This window comes from Pterocles gutturalis, unplaced genomic scaffold, assembly GCF_000699245.1.
Source record: "Pterocles gutturalis isolate BGI_N339 unplaced genomic scaffold, ASM69924v1 scaffold8463, whole genome shotgun sequence".
Taxonomy (NCBI): Eukaryota; Metazoa; Chordata; class Aves; order Pterocliformes; family Pteroclidae; genus Pterocles; species Pterocles gutturalis.
This window is the reverse complement of record NW_010120428.1, coordinates 40036-57684: the sequence shown is the minus strand read 5'-3', so window position 1 is coordinate 57684 and position 17649 is coordinate 40036. Positions and strand designations below refer to the sequence as shown.

Below are 17649 nucleotides of genomic sequence, written 5' to 3'. Positions count from 1 at the left end.
ATAAAGGAGGTTCTGTCCAGACATTTCTAATTCTAGGGTAAGAGGTGGCATCCTGCCAAAATAATTTTGGAAATGAGAACACCTGAATCAATCCACTAGTTAAAAATTAAAGGACAGAGGCACTCACTGAGCTATGACCAGATGAGTCTACCCAATTATATACACACCCCCACTGCATTTTAGTTCCTCAAACAATCTACAATAAACACACTAATATGGGATCTTTTTGCAGATGCTGTATGACAGTTCCTATGATCTAAGATGAAGAGGAGCAACACCTGTCAGTGGTGATGTAGGTCACCTCAGTTGGTGTTACGGCACCTGCAACACTACTTGCGGTCATTTCACTTGGAACATTACTGAAACACTGCAATGCTGTCAGGCACATCTGCTAAACTTCGTTTGCTCATTTTGCTCATTTTTCATTGAAAAATCCTTGAGGTCTCTTTTGCAGCTGAAACTCCTTCCCCCTTGCCCCAGTCTGCCCTGCAACCAGCAGGCTCTGCCTTATCCTGCTCTGTCCCTACCTTGGCTCCTGCTAGCCCCTACCAGCAACCGGGGCAGCCACAGCAGTCCTTGCAGCTGGCACAAGGAATGATACAACCATGCATTCCCCAACCCCTTTTTTCCATAGAAAATAATTTGACTATTGGCATTTATTTTAGTTTGAAATAATGTTTTTTTTTTAGCACACTGGAATGATAATTGCACACAAATACTTCCTGTCAAGCGAGACAAGACAAAGCCCACTGAAGCAGTGCAGAGGCAGCATGATCTTTTCTACTTTTTTTTCTTTTCTCCTTTCTCTGCTTTCCAGTGTACCAAGCAGAAGTTCCAACACACTAGAATGGCACTTCTGTTTCAGCCACCTCCTTTCTCCCCACACATCCCTGCCAAATCCCTTGGAGAGCAGCTGCAGCCTTCCTTCTCCCCTGCATACCTCTTAGCCTCAACCGAAGTTCTTTACTGACAGCAATCCTTGCCCCCTGCTCTGCGCTGTTCACATTTCCCATTGCTTACTTTTAAAAGTAAGCTTCTTGCCAGCTTCTCCATTGACCAGTATCTGCAAATAACCCAAGTGTCTTGCTGCAGGGATTAAAAACCAGCCAGAAGATTGGCATTTTGCAAGTAAATTAAAATCAGGGGGAGAAAAGGACAATTACTAGTTTACTCTATGGAGCTCACCAGCTCTCAGATGCAAGGGGAAAAATATTTACAGGGATGAAGGAGAAGATGAACATTTTTAATAACAATACATTTTTTTTTTTTTACAGAATGGTTTGGGTTGGAAAGGACCTTGTAAGATCATCTAGTTCCACCCCCCCTGCCATGGGCAGGGACACCCTCCACTAGACCAGGTTGCTCAAAGCGTCATCCAGCCTGGCCTTGAACACCTCCAGAGATGGGGCATCCACAGCTTCTCTGGGCAACATGTTCCAGTGTCTCACCACCCTCACAGTGAAAAATGTCTTCCTAATGTCTAATCTAAATCTACCCTCTTTCAGCTTATACCCATTACCCCTTGTCCTCTCACTACACTCCCTGATAACGAGTGCCTCCCCATCTCTCCTGTAGGCCCCCTTCAGGTACTGGAAGGCTGCTATTAAGTCTCCTCGGAGCCTTCTCTTTTCCAGGCTGAACAACCCCAACTCTTTCAGCCTGTCCTCATAGGGGAGGTGCTCCAGCCCTCTGACCAATTTCGTGGTTCTCCTCTGGACTCTCTCCAACAGGTCCAGGTCTTTTTTATGTTGGGGGCCCCACATCTGAACACAGTACTCCATGTGCTGATGCAACCCTTCCTTGCCATACTGGTAAGGAAACTTCCAGGAACAATACTGAGTTTAACTGCAGAAGTCTGGGGGTCTGCTTCAGTATTAGGCAGATCAGTTCTGGTACAACTCCACTAAAAAAACAACCTAAAATATGTTAAAAAAAGCACAAGTGCTTTTAATCATGGGATACTAAGCAATCAGTTACCTTTGTACAACTATGGATACTTTTATTTATCTAGAATTCCATTTTTTGGTCTTTTTTTTTACTTGTGTCTGCTTTTTTTTTTTTTGCCATTTATTAATTCAGTCCTTCAACAAAAAGCCACAAGTTTTGCAATAAGTATACAATTTTGTTTCTGGTCTTTCTAACTCCTTCTGGTGAGCCAGTCTGTTTTCTTTATGGTTTTTTTTTTCATGAACTAAGGCTCAGGAAATTCTCATATGATGTGCATCTCAGGGGAAGGGTCATCTCTGTTTATCTACAGGATGGAAATTGTTTAGCCTTGTGGCTTCTGAAAGATGTCTGTAGACAAAATGCAGCTAAAATTACAGCCTAATCCACAGTGAAATATTAGTTCTCCTTTCCTGTCAGCTTTCCTAAACCAAGATTTCGCCTCGTCTGTGAACATTCCCTTGAAGAGGGCAGCTTGGATGGCTTCCATGTCTTAACTCTTTGATTTGATTTGTGGCAGCTAAAATCAAGTGGGAATAGAGCTTGTTACAGTAATCCATCAGTGGTATAACACATGCAGAACATCCCAAGGAGGGAGACCTTGGGCGTCATGAAGAAGGTTGAGGCTATAATTTCTCTTAATATGATTTTGTCTGGCCTTTTCAGAATTTTGTCCGCTTTGGGCAGGGCCACTAGATCAGCAAACCACAGATTGAGAGACTGTGCTCAATGTTGTATGCTCTTAGACCTAAAAATTTTTTCAAAGTGACAGCATTGGGTTAAGCTGTCTTCCACTTTCTAAAAGTGAAAAATAGAAGATTCATTTGAGTGTACACCATACATGGTGGTGCGGATTTTGGAAAAGAAGGGCTCTTCTCTTCAATGGCAATTTTCATTTTAGTGATTAACTTGGTCCTAATCTACAAAAAGTGAAATAACTTCTTAACAAAGAGAAGAAGCAGAAAATGAGAAATCAATATACCTAAATGTTAAGAGATGAAGAATCGCCCAAAGAAAAAAACCATAACAAAAATTAAAACCTTCCAAGCATGAGAAAGCAACCTCAGTGAAGGCAATAAAACAGAGCCTAAACATAGGCTGTACAAGACGAAAATTAGGAGAACAGAGATGGAATCCAAAGAGCAAAGATCTAAGGATATAAAACAAAAGCCACAAATTCTTTTATGGTATAAAAAAAATAAAAGTATTTAGGCAGTCCTGGATCACTGGGGATGAAAGAAACTGAGGAAGACAAAAGTTAGGGAAGGGAAGCAAACTGACTTCTTTTCATCCAGCTTCACCACAGCGGATGTTCGGGAGAAACCTATTGTGGTACCTGCTTTTATTTTTTTGTATTTTATTTTTTAATAGGTGTGAACTAATAGCAAGGCTTGAATACTTGCTAGCAGAAACAAATTTGTTGGAGGAAGATGACAGCTTATAAAGCAGTAAGCAAGCAGAAGATAAGAATTCTGACAGCAATTAAAATAAAGAAATTGAGCCATTGGCTAAAATGAGTACACCTTCACTATACTTAGTAACTTAAAGAATCAGAGGATAGTAAAAGTTTCACCTATCTTTACAAAAGCAGCAAGGTTGATTCAGGAGACTGTAGAGCTACAAGCTTTCTTACTATACCTAGTAACCTGTCTGAAAGGATGAATAACAGGAAATTAAATACATCAAAACAATCACTAGATTCTGAATATAAAATATATTATAAAATAGTGGACAGATAAGAGCAGGTAAAGAAAATTAGACCTTCAAATTCCTTACAAGACCCTCATGAAGTGTGATGTTAAGAGAGCAAAAGAAAAGGAATACATACAGATTCTCATTTGATGACTGAGTTAACAGCAGGGTTCTCATGGTTTGTACTTTGCATTTCAAAATTCTCTGGAAACAAGGAAGCACACTTAAAGGGTAAAATCTACAGATGGCAAGAATTTATTCAGATTAGTCCTAATTTAAGATTATTACGGGTTTGAGAGATAAGCAGTAAATCTGCTTCAGCAGATCATGGTCATTACTGTAGATCACAATAAAGTGCACACTGCAGACAGTATTGGACTCCTTTATGCATCAGGCTGAGCTCTAAAATGCCTGATCAGCTCAGGAGATTGCTTGGATGTCCTTGTGAACTGACCACAGACAACTGGTGTCAAAAAGATACAGTCAAGAAACACAAATTAAAACTTGGGACATCTAACAAAAGATAGCACAAGCAGAACACAGACAAACATAGTAAGCATATAACACTTATAAGGAGAGGCTGGAATACTGTTTGCCATCGTTTAACCCATTTTAAAAAGTAAGATGGAGAAAAAGTATGGAAATGGTATAAAAAAAAAACCGATGTAGAAGGATTAATTGAGACTTAGACAAGGATGTCAGCAATCTGCTTTAATTCAGTCTTGCACTGAAAAGGATGATGGACCAGATGACCTTCAGAGGTCCTTTCCAACCTAAGTTATTCTATGAAATAGACAAAAAAAGTTTTGACTACTCAATATATTCAGATGGTAAATCCTGAAATAGACAAATTCAACAGCGACAAAATTAGATTATTAATTCATTGTCACAAGAACTGTGCTAGGAGACAAAATAGGATTTGATTTTTGCAGTTTTAAAAATAATTGTATTATACAGGGCTTCCCCCTCCCCGCCAAAAACATCCAAACAAGGTGGCTTTTGGAAAAGAAACCATTCCTCCATTTGTTGCATATAATGAGTATTATGACTCACGAAATAAAATTTTTCTAGGAGAGATCCTCCTCCTTGTGTTCTCTCAAGAAGTTGATATTGGCCACTGTCTGAATCAAGACATTGGACTAGATGGATATTAGTATTATCTGCTGCAATTATTTCCATTTTCACATGAGACATGATTCCAAACCAGAATTTTCATGTTTGTTATCTGCTGATGATATTCTGTCATGCTTACTCCATTAATGAAGTAATGTACTGTTTTTAAGGGTCATCCATGAAATCTCACACTCTGAGAGCTCCAAGAGTGAGGTTATGGTGTCTCTGTCATGCCTGCTAGCAGAAAGAATAAATAAGCTGCATATTGAATTGAGCCATTGACCAGACTTATGCATTAGACAAGGGATTGCCACTTTTCAAAAAGAGGTGCTGCCACAAGTTTATTTTATTTCTAGTTATCTTCTCTAACTCCTAATCATCAGAATTACTGTCAGGAGGAGGACAGAAAAGGAGTTAAAATATTTCAAGGACACTTTCATTCTGGAAACAATTTTATTACCAAAAATTTCATTCCTTCCATTGTCCTTAAAATACAATCAGAGAAGCATCTGCCTTAAAAAAGAGATCCCCTCAAACCACAGAATAAATGTATTTGAAGATACTGGATAAATAAAGCTTTAACCTGAAAATAATTCCTAATAGTAATATACATCAATATGTACAATATAATTATATGTATAATAATTATATACATGCATCTATATAACTATACACATGTATAATACTTATATACACATAATTTAATTAGATGTATGATAATCATATACATTATAATGTATATAGCAATAAAATGGCTGTCATAACATGTCTGCCTTAGTGCATTTAGGAGGAAACCACCTGACAGAGAGAGATAAATCTCAGAAGAGAAAGTACTAGCATCTTTGAAATTCAGTGGGAATGACACAATGAATCCACATTCATAAAAAGTGTTCTGATGAGGGAGAAACAAAATGAAAGAAAAAAATAAAATTGTAAATATTTCACTTTAAAGAGGGTTTTAAAAAACATATATATATTTACCCACTAGACATACCTTGGCTGACCTAGTGATGGCCCCGATCTCTGAATAAAGATCAGTGCTGTCTGGGAACTTTTCCACCACCATAGTGCAGACGTGGTGCAGGAGGGACTGCTTATGCACTGTGTCCTTGACTTCTGGAACCTTCTCGAGGTAGCTTAACTCAAAAGCTTTGGCCTATAAGAGAGGAAAGAAGGGAAGAAATTAAAAGTAAAAATGTTTACTGCTTCCCATGCAGATTATTACACATTACCAAGTAGGGGCAGAGGGGAAAGAATAAGAATCCTACAGCAAAAGAAACTTAGTGCTTTTATTTATTTTTAACTTGCTGAACAGTAGGCCTAAAATCACTGCATCTGCAGTGAAATGAGTCATGACACAGGTCTCACAATTTGAATGGGAAGCATCAATACTAAACTCAAGGGAGTTACACCAGAAGAGTGCCTAGCTCCACATTTCCTTCGGGTTATGCTGAAAGAGGACCCTGACACACAATAAAAAGTAGGTTCTGTTTTCTAAATTTTTTTTTAGTACAAAATAAATACTAGGTTGCAACTGTCACAATGGTTTTGAATTTTATTTTTTTTGAAGGAAAAAGCTGGGAAAATGCTGGGACATCAGACTTACGTTGGTTCCATTCAGAAAGTTCCCAATGGCTAGTAGAGTAGAAAGGATAAATCCCAAAGTTTTATTGTGCTCCAGTTGGTCCATTCCTTCCTTCAGGTCTAAAAGTGGTTCTGCAACTTCCTGCCATGAGAACAGAAACAAGAAAGTGAAGGCTGCCGTTGGATATAGCTGCTTTAAATTTTTAATTCTATGGCTTAGATTAATTACTGTAAAAAGTTCCTGAACTGGCGTCTTGCAGAGTGCAAACTGGCCATGTGTGCTGGCTCTCTTCCATGTTCCAGCTAATAAATCACATGCAAGGACAGCAAAAAAATACATAGAATACTTTCCTAATGTTGCTTCTTTATGTATGCAATTGCCTTACTTGTCCTGGGGATTATTCTGTGATTCCAAACAGGAGAGAGAGAATCAGAGAAGGGGTTGCTGCATTTGAGTTAGATGCATGAACATCCCCCTGCCTCAGGGGATAAAAAAGTGTCTTACAACTATTTTTTTTAATCTTTGAAAAACAAACAAAAAAAGTTAGAACCCTGGCTGACTTGACATTCGTAGCCTGACCCTAAACCTTTCTTCAAATCATGGCCACCTCCGAGTTTTAGATATTGTTTTGTCCTTGTGTGACTTAAACATGAAAAAAAAATAAAAATAAACCAAAGCAAAACACTGCAAACACCAAGATTTATAAGTGTTCTCATTTTAATCCTAATGCATCTTCCAACCACACATTTAATCTGAGTGTAGGTATGTAAACTAATAAGTCCTGAAAACATAAATGCTCTTCCATTACCTTGGGAAGTGAACTACACCACAGAGTCCAAAGGAAGAGAGCGAGGGTAACTGAGTTGACAGAGTTTATTTCTATGTCTTTGTGTGAGGCCGAGGGCTATTTATTTTGTATTCACAATAACAGTTCACATTGTTTCTATCTCCAAATGCCATCCTAAGCATCCATGAGCATCATTGTTTTCCCAAATTATTACACTCTTTATGAGCCAAGACTCCAAAATTAAGCTGTTATTTTAGACCATGAGGCAAAACAGATGAGAAATTCACTTTCTTGGACAAATACAATGGGTCGCTCAACAATGTAGTGATATTTTGTCATAAATAAGAGCACAAAGATGAAGGAAACATACATTTCTAGTCACTACAGAACAATTTATCTCTTGAAAACAAAAGAATATGGCAAATTTGAGACAAATTAAGGGATAGCATAGTGACCAAAGTAATTTATGCATCAGAGGAGAGGTGCTAAATAACCCAAGACTTTATCAAGTTAAGCTAAAATCAATTAACTGCTGCACAGAATTCTTTGAATTGCTTTACAAGTCAGGGTTGATTTGTTTTGTTGCATTATGAGGATGAATCAAACTGCCCTGCATCTGCTGTAAACACTGGCTTTTGAACTATTTCACTTGCATCAATTTGCAACCTGTTAAAAAACCATTCCTAAAAGGTTAACTTAAAACATTCTAAAGGTGAATGAAAAGGTAGCATAAAAGGCTTCCAAGCAGGCCACATTGTAGCCCTTCATTTAGCTATTTACATGGAAGTTGTCCAAGCTTAGACTTTTTTGCATATTGTTCACATTTATAACTATTTTTTTTTATTATATTGTAGCTTTAAAAACAATAGAAACCAATGTACTAGATGCTGTATTAACAGACGAAATACCCATCCTTGTTCCCTATAAAACTCGTCATCTACCTAGAGAGGGCAGATACATAATGCAGAGCTACGACATATCCTTAGCTACCACGTATTCTTATTTACCATGTTTCTATTTTTCACCTAGAAATTATGCTTGAATGAAACTTGAGCTTGAGCAAACTTCATTTGTCCTGAATTTCTGGCTGCAAGATGTCTGATAATGCCAGATAAATGTTTCACATGCATACGCAAATAAACTCAACTACATATGTGCAACGAATCCAGTGGTCCTGGGACATGGATGATGCAGCACACGTGCCGTGTACAGCTGATCTGGCATATGCATTGTTGCCAACCTGCTATATTGGTAAGAATTTTAGCTTACTGCACCTATACAAGTTCCAGTGCATGCTTTTCTGGGAGGGGTAAAAACTTGGTTGGGATGGGAACTTTGAGATGACCAAAATGTAATTTGCTATATGTGCATTCACATCAAGACTGGCCTGCATAAAGTATCTTACCCTTTTAAAACAACAGAAAGCATTAAGATCATACAGTAAAACTTAAAAAGCTCTGAGTACTTTTAAAAATTTCCGGACAGTTTAAGCATCACTCAAAGGTACAATCTTTTTGAACTCATTTCTCTAGCAGAGTCTCCAGAAGATTAGAGTCAGGAGTAATCTTTCTGCTCAGAAAAGAAACTGAAAGAAACCCTTTTCTTTACCAGTTCTACTTTTCTCATTTCTACACCTGCTTATATTAATTAATGATCCTTTAAAGTTGTCAACAATATGGATATATTTGCCCACAGCATTGCTAAGAAAAAAACAAAAAAACTGATTTAGAAAAACTAAAGATTCTACTCCTCTTTTTAAGACCTTTAAACTCCCTTAGAGACAGTTAAATTTGACAGTATCTGTATCATAAATAGTTCAGTACAAAGAACTAGCAGTAACACAGTCTAATTTTTCAGAGCAATCAAAAGTCTGAAAATTAAGATTTAAAGTTGAAATTCTATGCCTTTTGTCTATGCCTTTAAGATATGATACCAAAAGAAAGGTGAGAAAAATTATTGTTCCATTGGCGACCTCCAGTAGGCATACAGTACCTTAGACTCATGTTAACATGTCAAAACAGCATACACATTATCAAACAGATCATTTGGAAAGGGTTTTCCTGTTTTATTTTCACATGCACGTATTTGATTTTCTAACACAATGCACTGATGCATGCTTTACAGCTTACAGTGAAAGCTGCAATTGTACCACAACTGCCTGTAAAGAGCAAAGAATAAGTATTTATCCAGTTCAGCCCCTCACAGTCTGAGGCTGCTCCCTACAAATGTACCCTGACTTGCTTTAGTTAATTAAAATCAATCCAAGAAATATGACTTCCTTCATTATGCCTAGAAAGCTTTTCCTAAAAACATGAACAATATCTACCTTAACCCTTTTCTTGAGCAATTTCATGCTGTTTTCTTTCAGGTTGTCAGAGACAGTGCTAAGACCTACTTAGGTAAAACTCTGCTCTGGGACAATTAGAAAACGATTCTCACGAATGAGAACCCCAACCTTACATCAACAACTCAGGTATTTCACACTGTTGATGTCATGGACCATCTGAAAATTACAGCCTCATAGAAATAATAGTAAAGTTAATTAGATTCTTACATAAAATATATGTGTGACTTGATAAATAATATGAGTGCCTTTGCAACTGTCATGAATTTTCCTAATTTTAAAATAGATTTTTAAAAAATCAAGCGAATGCTGGACAAAAAAAAAAAAAGACAAAAACTGTGGAGGTGATTTGGCACCTAAGTTTCAGGAAGGGTTTGCCCATTTGCAGATGGATCTTCTGCAAAAACATAGTTTCAAAAACAGAAGGTATTTAGCAGGTTAGAGGATTCTTTTATTATAATAATAATAATTAATGCAAACTACTTATTTTTAATTAATTTAATTTAATGAATTTAATTTTATTTAAAATTAATAATTAATTTTAAGCTCACGGTATCTTATCTCAGTCTAAACAAGGCTTATGTTTATTGGTTACATGGAACTCAAACTCTGACTTTAACCTTTTGTTACTGGAGAGACCCAGCTGCTCACTCTCTCTTGGTACCTCTGATGTCTGTTCTTTTATCTTCCTCTTGACCCAGCTAAAGCCCAAGCTGTCTCTCATATCTATGCTTGTCTGCTAGGTTTCTTATCACATGCTCCTCTCATTTTATCAGAGTTACCACATGTTATTTCCTGTACCATTTCATGGTAAGTACCAGACTCAGGCCTATCTACCTTTCAACAGGGATAAAAATCTTGGTCCTATCCTCACTCCAGCTACTGCTTCTTTGAGTAACTTCAGTATTTGAGACTTTTTATACTAGCATCCTTTCTACATGGATTTTAGCTGGCAATTCATTAACTTTGTGGCATAAACATTATAGGATCACCAAAAGGAAAATTATCTTCTTTAGCTTTCAGTGCTTCAAATGTTAACTTTTGATTGAGAGGAAGTTTGAAATTCTAGGTGTAGACATAGATTAACAGCTACAGCTAACTCAGGTCACATGAAAGGAACAAGTTAGCCTGTGGTAACTTCAGAGCAGAATGAATAGCTGTACCAGAGTACAAAAAACAAACAAACAAACAAACAAACAAACCAGGCAAAAAAGTATTCAAACCAGATACAAGTATTTTACGTTTTAAAAGTCAGAAACGTAAATCTCTCAGACTAAAATGTCACAATTAAAAATTCCTGAATATTAGTGTGATTGTATTTCCTAAAATTTAAGAAAATTAAGCAGAGGTTAAGTAATCTTGACAGCATCATCTGCAAATCAATCCACTGCTGTATAGCTTGTTAAATAACTGTGGCTAGGTAAGCATAAGGCATTTTCAAAAGCATGCCCCACATCTTAGAATCCGTATCACACAAAGTTATACCGATTTTTTAATATTCACATATGTGCACAGATACACACAAAATTAATATATAGAGGAGAGAGCTGCCTGAAGAGCAATACATAGGGTATGCACCAGCAGTGTAGCCAGAAGGTTCCTGGGCTGAGGTTCCTGAAAGAGCTTGTGAAAGTCAGCAAGTAGCTGAAATTGCCTACACAGTTTAATTCTGCTTCACCTATGCACCAAAATTATATGCTGCCATTTTGAAATTTGTGTCTGTGATTCATCACAGACAATCCAATTATAGTGTTCTCTGAATAAATGCCATCCATGAAGAAGGTGGCAACAACTGTCTATGAACTGAAAAGAGCTCAACCCTTGAAGGATGTCTTATCTTTTGTTTATAACTTTGAAAGAGAGTTTTAAACAGAAATAACTTTAATGGATGGTGTTTTCCTTAGTTCAAATGCATGTAAGATCAATACTCTCATTTTACAATGTAAGGCTGAATACTGCAGTCCTCATTCAATCTTTATCCAAAGAAAAATTCTTACTGCTCTGAAGTAAGAATTTCCTGAATAATAACATCTGGAGAAGATGTGGTAAGGATTCAGCCCTCTTCTTTGTTCTAACATCATTACTGCCTAATTAGAGGAAGGAAGACATAATCTCTAATTTTCTTTTATAGAAGAAACAGATTATGAAGGATCATTTTAGCTGTATCCTGGTTGGCCACTGAAACAAAAGCAACCCATTTACCATTTCCTCAAAATACACACTTATAACAATGTCAGAGAAAAATTAAGTGAAGCCTTGGAAGAGTTTCCACCCCTGCCTCCCTTCTTTCTCCTTACCTTTTCCACTATCTCGTAGTCCATCTTGAAAGCCCAGAGCTGGAGCCTGGCAGAGAGTTCGCTGATGGAGGAGAGGGTGAGAAGGAACTGTTCGGCGCTGCCCAGGGGGACATCGGGGTTTGCCAGCTGTGCCTCCTGGATCTTTTGCTTCTCCTCCTCGGTTGGGATCATGGTCAGGATTTTCTGTGAAGGGAGACAAAAGGCAGGCATCAGCGGCAGGGCCAAAAGGCACGTGAGGGCTGGATGCAGTAATACAGGGATGCTCCTGCAGTGCAGGCTCACGCAATGAGCTTCGCTTGCACTTTGCCCGAGCTCCTGTGACACTGGGTGACTTCTCAAGCAGCAACAAGAGAAGTCCTTAGTCAGTGACTGGCAAATTAGGACAGCACTGTAGTAACCAAGCACCAACCCACTCACTACACAAGAGAGCAAAAAAAGGCCTGCTATCTCGAACATCTGCAGTTGAAAAACACATCTGTATAAACATGCATTTCTTAAAATGTGTAGTCAGTGGATATAGTTAATCACAGGATAAAACACTGAAGACAGACAGTGAAACTGGTTAGGACTGCTCTCAGCTTTCATATCTCCAAATCAATACTGGCCGCCTTTCTGCAAATTATATATGGAAGTTGAGGGTAGAAGGAGTGAAGTTTTGTGGCCTGTGATTTACAGCAGGTCAGATTAGATAGCAGGTTCCTTTTAGCTTCAACATCTATGAATTTTGAAGTGTGCTTGTCAGTATACAGAAATACCTTCAGGACTCCTGTCCCTTGCTGTTCTCATAATTTTAAGGTTTTTTTTGCAGTTGAATTTGTTTATTATGAAACGTAATAACTATTGCAGCATACTAGGTCACTCCCAAAAATTTCACCCAAACTAAGGACAACTTCCCAAGGAACATGCATTGAATTTAAAGCTGAATTATGCATTGCATAACATAAATCTCTTTTGATCTGAAGTCTAAAATATTTATGAAAAAGGATCTCAATATTTTCAGTTTCTGCTGTCAGTATGGCTCAAAACATTTATTTTTTCCCTTTAACTCTTAGAATTTACATGTTATTTACATGTGGCAGCTTTCCTTCTCAAAGTTCTACTTTCTAAGGTATTGCTTCTTAATTAGTTTTTACCACAATAAATTAATTTTAGAATGAAAAAGAAAAGCAAAATAACACAACACAAAGGCATCAGATAATTTGATGTCTTTACCCTGCCAATTGACTAATTAATTAAAGCAATAGAGTTTCAACACAACTTACGTTTATTCATCTGAAGAATTACATGTTTTTTTCTGTAGTCTTCTATAATGATAGAGGCTGTTTTGAGAGGGAAGAGAGAACAACAAAAATACAGCCAAAATGCTATCAGACCTGCCAATCCAAACTACAGCCTTGTTCCAGTGCTTCATCAAAGTAGCACAACTGTCCCCTTCCAGTACTGATAAGTCATCTGACTCCTTGTACAGCACTGGAGCAACGGACTTTTCCTGGTCGAATAGGTGAAGAACAAGAATTAAGATAGCAAATAATTTCAATTTGTTGAACCAGGACATATTTAATTTTAGCCACAGCATTTGTATTGCTGTCCATCTTCTTATGCTGACTTCCATAAACATAAATAAAGCAGCGTTTCCTTCTCTTAATTTTGGCTCAACCTTTCATTTAAAAAAAAAAAAAAAAAAGCCTCCTTGCTTGAACACTGCAAGCTTCTACCATAAAAAAATAATATCCTATGGAAAAAAGAAGAGGTGGAAAATCCCTCAGTACATTCTGGAGCTTTTCCTTTCCCTGCCAATGACTGTTTTGAAAATATTCTGATGGACACCTGTTCTGATTGCTAGCATTTGTGTACTGATTTTGAGATGTGCTATCAACCATCCATCCATCCATCCATCCATTCATCCACATACACTGAAATCTGTAACTTAGGTCAAGCCAAACATTAAACTAGAGATTTATAAGTAGCTGCTTCAGAGCATTTTTCAGTGCTTAACCAATACTGATCTAAAAAAGTTCATAAAGAAGAGAGACTGAGTCTGAAACTCATAAGAAGACATGTTTTGCAGAGTGTCCTTTGAAGAAATCAGGCCTCCCAGTGTTTCCTTCTCTCTTCCACAACAAGAAGACAACACCCCCTAAGCTGAGCCAGGGCAACTGTCAAATAAGATCATACGAACATCCATACATGGAGAGTTTAGCAGTAGCCATGTGATGGATGTAAAAATGCTTCTGATGCATTTTTGAAGGCTAACACTTCAGCAGTATTTTCAACTGCCTCCTACAAATGACTAGGGCTTTTGGCAGCTATCCAGGGATCCCACAAGTATTTTGTGGCGGTGCAGGGCCTTCACTCCAGATATTTTGCACTGCTTTCGGGCATTTTAAAGAGAGCAATGAAACAGTAAGCTTTATTTCCAAAGGAACTCTCCTCCTCCTTGAGCTTTATGTAAACACCACAAGCCAGATGGAGCTGACAAAGAGCATTCAAGTCCAAGTACTGCAAGGCTGCTGTGCCGCACACTGTCGTCTGTGAAACGCCAAGTGAAAGAGGCTGTACTTGTGGTGCCAGCCACAGAGGATCACCCCTGCTGCTGAAAGCCCTGCCTCAATGGGAGTGGGGCTGCTGGCAGGTCTCACACCATCCAGGGCGCATCTGCCCCCATAACAATGACCTACTCACCGGCACTTCTAATATGCCTAGGCAAATAATTCTGATCCTGCTGGTCATCATCCTTGGTGTGTCCCTGAGCAAGAGGTAAAATGCTCTCAGTCATGATTTCCACTCTATGACTAATTTGAGCCATTTGTTCAGCGCTGGAAACCAATGAGTACACCATCTGCCGGTTTATTATTACTTTTATTTTTATTATTTTTTTCAACATCACTGACAGTAAAAATAGCATAAAAACACAGCAGGGCAGAAGGTTACTGGCACTTGATGTGACCATTAAATCACAAATAGCTTTGAATCTAATCATTAGTTCATAATGCTCTCCCCAGTACAGCATTCTTCAGGTCGATTGAAGAAGAACTGGTTATCAATAAACCCTAGGCTCATATCCTCTAAAATGTGTGATACACATATTTCACCTCCATGCATTCTTGCACAACTGTTCGGGTCAGAGACTAACATTCTGAGGAAAACCTGTCCACAACTCTTTTCATGGAGAAAAAGAAGCAATTTTTGGAGATCCTGTTCGCGTAAGTTAATAGATCCTAACTATTCTGCTCCTGGACTGCTGGACCCAGGCTCTTGCTTGAACTTTCAGCGAAGGGATCAAACTTCTTATTTCCTGGACTTGACCATCTTGATGTATGATCTCCAAAAATTTCAAAGACGAAAGCCTACAAGGCTCACAGGGCAAAATTTATAAAGCCCATATACCTGAGGGTTACAGGCCTCAGTGTGGGACACAAGGAAGCATCTAATGAGAGACTGTGAACAGCCCAGAGGCTCTGTGGAAATTAGGTGCTTAAGTTCTCTTTTTCAAGAGATATTGGGGCTTCTCAGTGATGATGAGGTTGCAGGGGTGCCTTGGCTTTCACATTTGGTTTCAGTTGATTTTACCAGGTGAAAAGGAGCCTGAAAAAATTAGTAAACCGAACCGGTTGTTGTTGGGTCCAAAGCTTTCTGTGGCTCAAGGCCCACAAATTCATAATCTGCATAACCAAATATACATTAGTGGGTATTTCATCAGATACTTGACAGGCCTCAGCAGATGATTCAGCTCCAAAAAGGCTCTCACAATTCAGCCTTCCAGGAAGCTATTAATGAGACACATCAGTAGTTTGCATTACCTGCAGAAACACTAACAAAATATAAGAGCATATGAAGGTCAGGACTCCACAGAAAGTGAGGCTTCCTGCACTAATTTTCTTTCAACTCTTCCAAAAATGATCCAATTCTGAGAAGGAACTACATCTAAAATGCCTGATAGCCATCCCTATAAATCAGGAACTGACAGCTGTTGCCTTGGTCAGACCTCTCCACTTCCTAAGCTTTCTACTGAAACACATGAACATGCCCATTGCTGGTCACAGAAACTGTAGAACTGTCCTGTTTTCAGCTGAGACAGAGTTAACTTTCTTCACAATAGCTAGTAAGAGGCTGCGTTTTGGATTTGTGCTAAGAAGAAAGCTGGTAACAGTGATACTTATAGTTGTTGTCAGGACAGTCAAGGACATTTCAGCCTCTCTGCTGCGCCAGTGTCTGCAGGTGCAGGAGAAGCTGGGAGGGAGCACAGCCCCAATTACTAGCCTAGGATTCGATCTTAGGTTTAGGATTGAGACATAAAGTGGACAATAGTCTATTCCATAACATGCACATCATGCCCAGTATATAGGTGAGAGCTCTCTGAAACTTGGCCCTTTTGCTCTAGATCTCTTTTCTGCTCTTGGTGATCTCGCTCCAGGTGGTTCCCTCTCCCAGAGTCATCTTGCTCCCACGGTCAGCTCTTGATCTGGGATGCTTGGGCTCTTATCTCTGTTCCGGGAGCGCAGTTTTGGGACTCTCCCTGCTCCGGGATCGTTAGCCAGGAGGGGGCTGAGCCTTGGTCATTGGGTAGTGAGCAGTATCACTGTGTATCACTCATTTGTATATTTGCATATATTATTATTGTGGTTTAGTTATTAAGTTGTTCTTATCTCAACCCACAAGTCTCTTTTCCCTTTACCCCTTTAACTCTCTTCCCCATCCCTGGGAGGGGGGAGTGTGAGAGAGTGGCTGTGTGGAGTTGGCTCCCAGTCAAGGGTAAACCCATCACAAGAATATGTTTTGGTTTGCTGCAAGGAGCAAAAGTGTAGCTTTTTTCTTTAAATGAAGTCAGAAACTTGTTAGGGCAGTGATACACTGACTGTGGGTGCATGGCCAGCAAGGCACCATTGAGTCCGTTTTCTCTTCCGTCCAGACTTGTGAAAAGAGGTGTTCTTTCAGGTCACATGAGCTAGCATAATTTGAAGCATCCCGTCACAGTTTTTCAAAGCATTAGCTAAACAAATTGGAAACTGCAAATGCCAACGTATCACGCAACTATCAGAACAGAAACTTAAATATCTTGATCATTTCCAAAAATCAAACTTTATTTTTTGTTTGTACAGGTCACCATCTGCCTTTTTTAACGCCAAGCTCTCATTTCTTACCCCTTTTTACATCTCAGGGATACCTAGCCACTCCAGACACCTGGACTTCAAATTACTTAACAAATGTGGGTATGCAGTTGCCCATGATACACTTCATTAAAATTAGGTGCCAGGATTTTAAGCTCATCTCTTTTGCTTAGCTCACAGAAAGCCCTCATCCATGCTAAGCAGGCAGTTCTTTATCCTGCAGCGAGCTCCAAGTTGTTTGAAAACAATGAATGCCAAGCTTTCAAAGAAAGCAAAACTCAACCACTTTGGCAAACGTAAGGTGGCAAAAAAGTTTTAGTTGGATTGACACATGCTTGCAGACACACACTGTTCATTTCTTTGAAAATATGTTTCTAACAGTGCCTGCTCTGCATACTAAATGTACTACATCTGCCTTTCTAGCACCGTGTCCCATTTCCTTGCCCTTCTTCACACTTCAGGGGAACCTAACCACTTCAAATACACGGCCTAAAATATGCAACATACTTAGGCATAGAAGGCTTTAAAATACGTGGATAATTTTTTCTCCTATCTTAGTTACATATTTGAAATTAAAAAGGAATGTATGAATTACTAACAAGAGTTAAATGGCACAAGCAAATCAGCATTCAGCAGAATGTAGGAGAGTAGCAAAGGGTTTACTGGGTCACTATGAATTTGATGATAAGTTGGTCTATCACAAACTTGTAGCCTGCATCACACTGCATTACTGTGTTGTTGCTAGCACTACTGTCAGTGTTAATTTAGTCCACTGTCCT

The 17649-nt window shown here is 38.6% G+C and overlaps 1 protein-coding gene across 1 annotated transcript in view; it reads right to left on the bottom strand.

Annotated features, from left to right (window-relative positions):
- FHOD3 (formin homology 2 domain containing 3) overlaps positions 1 to 17649 on the bottom strand; it is a gene marked incomplete at its 5' end in the record, with an annotated part of 82358 nt that overhangs the window by 34220 nt on the left and 30489 nt on the right. The window contains 3 exons of the mRNA XM_010076901.1: positions 5744 to 5905; positions 6356 to 6475; positions 11763 to 11945. Of these exons, the coding sequence (XP_010075203.1) occupies positions 5744 to 5905; positions 6356 to 6475; positions 11763 to 11945 (465 nt within the window). The remainder of the gene's footprint in view (positions 1 to 5743; positions 5906 to 6355; positions 6476 to 11762; positions 11946 to 17649) is intronic.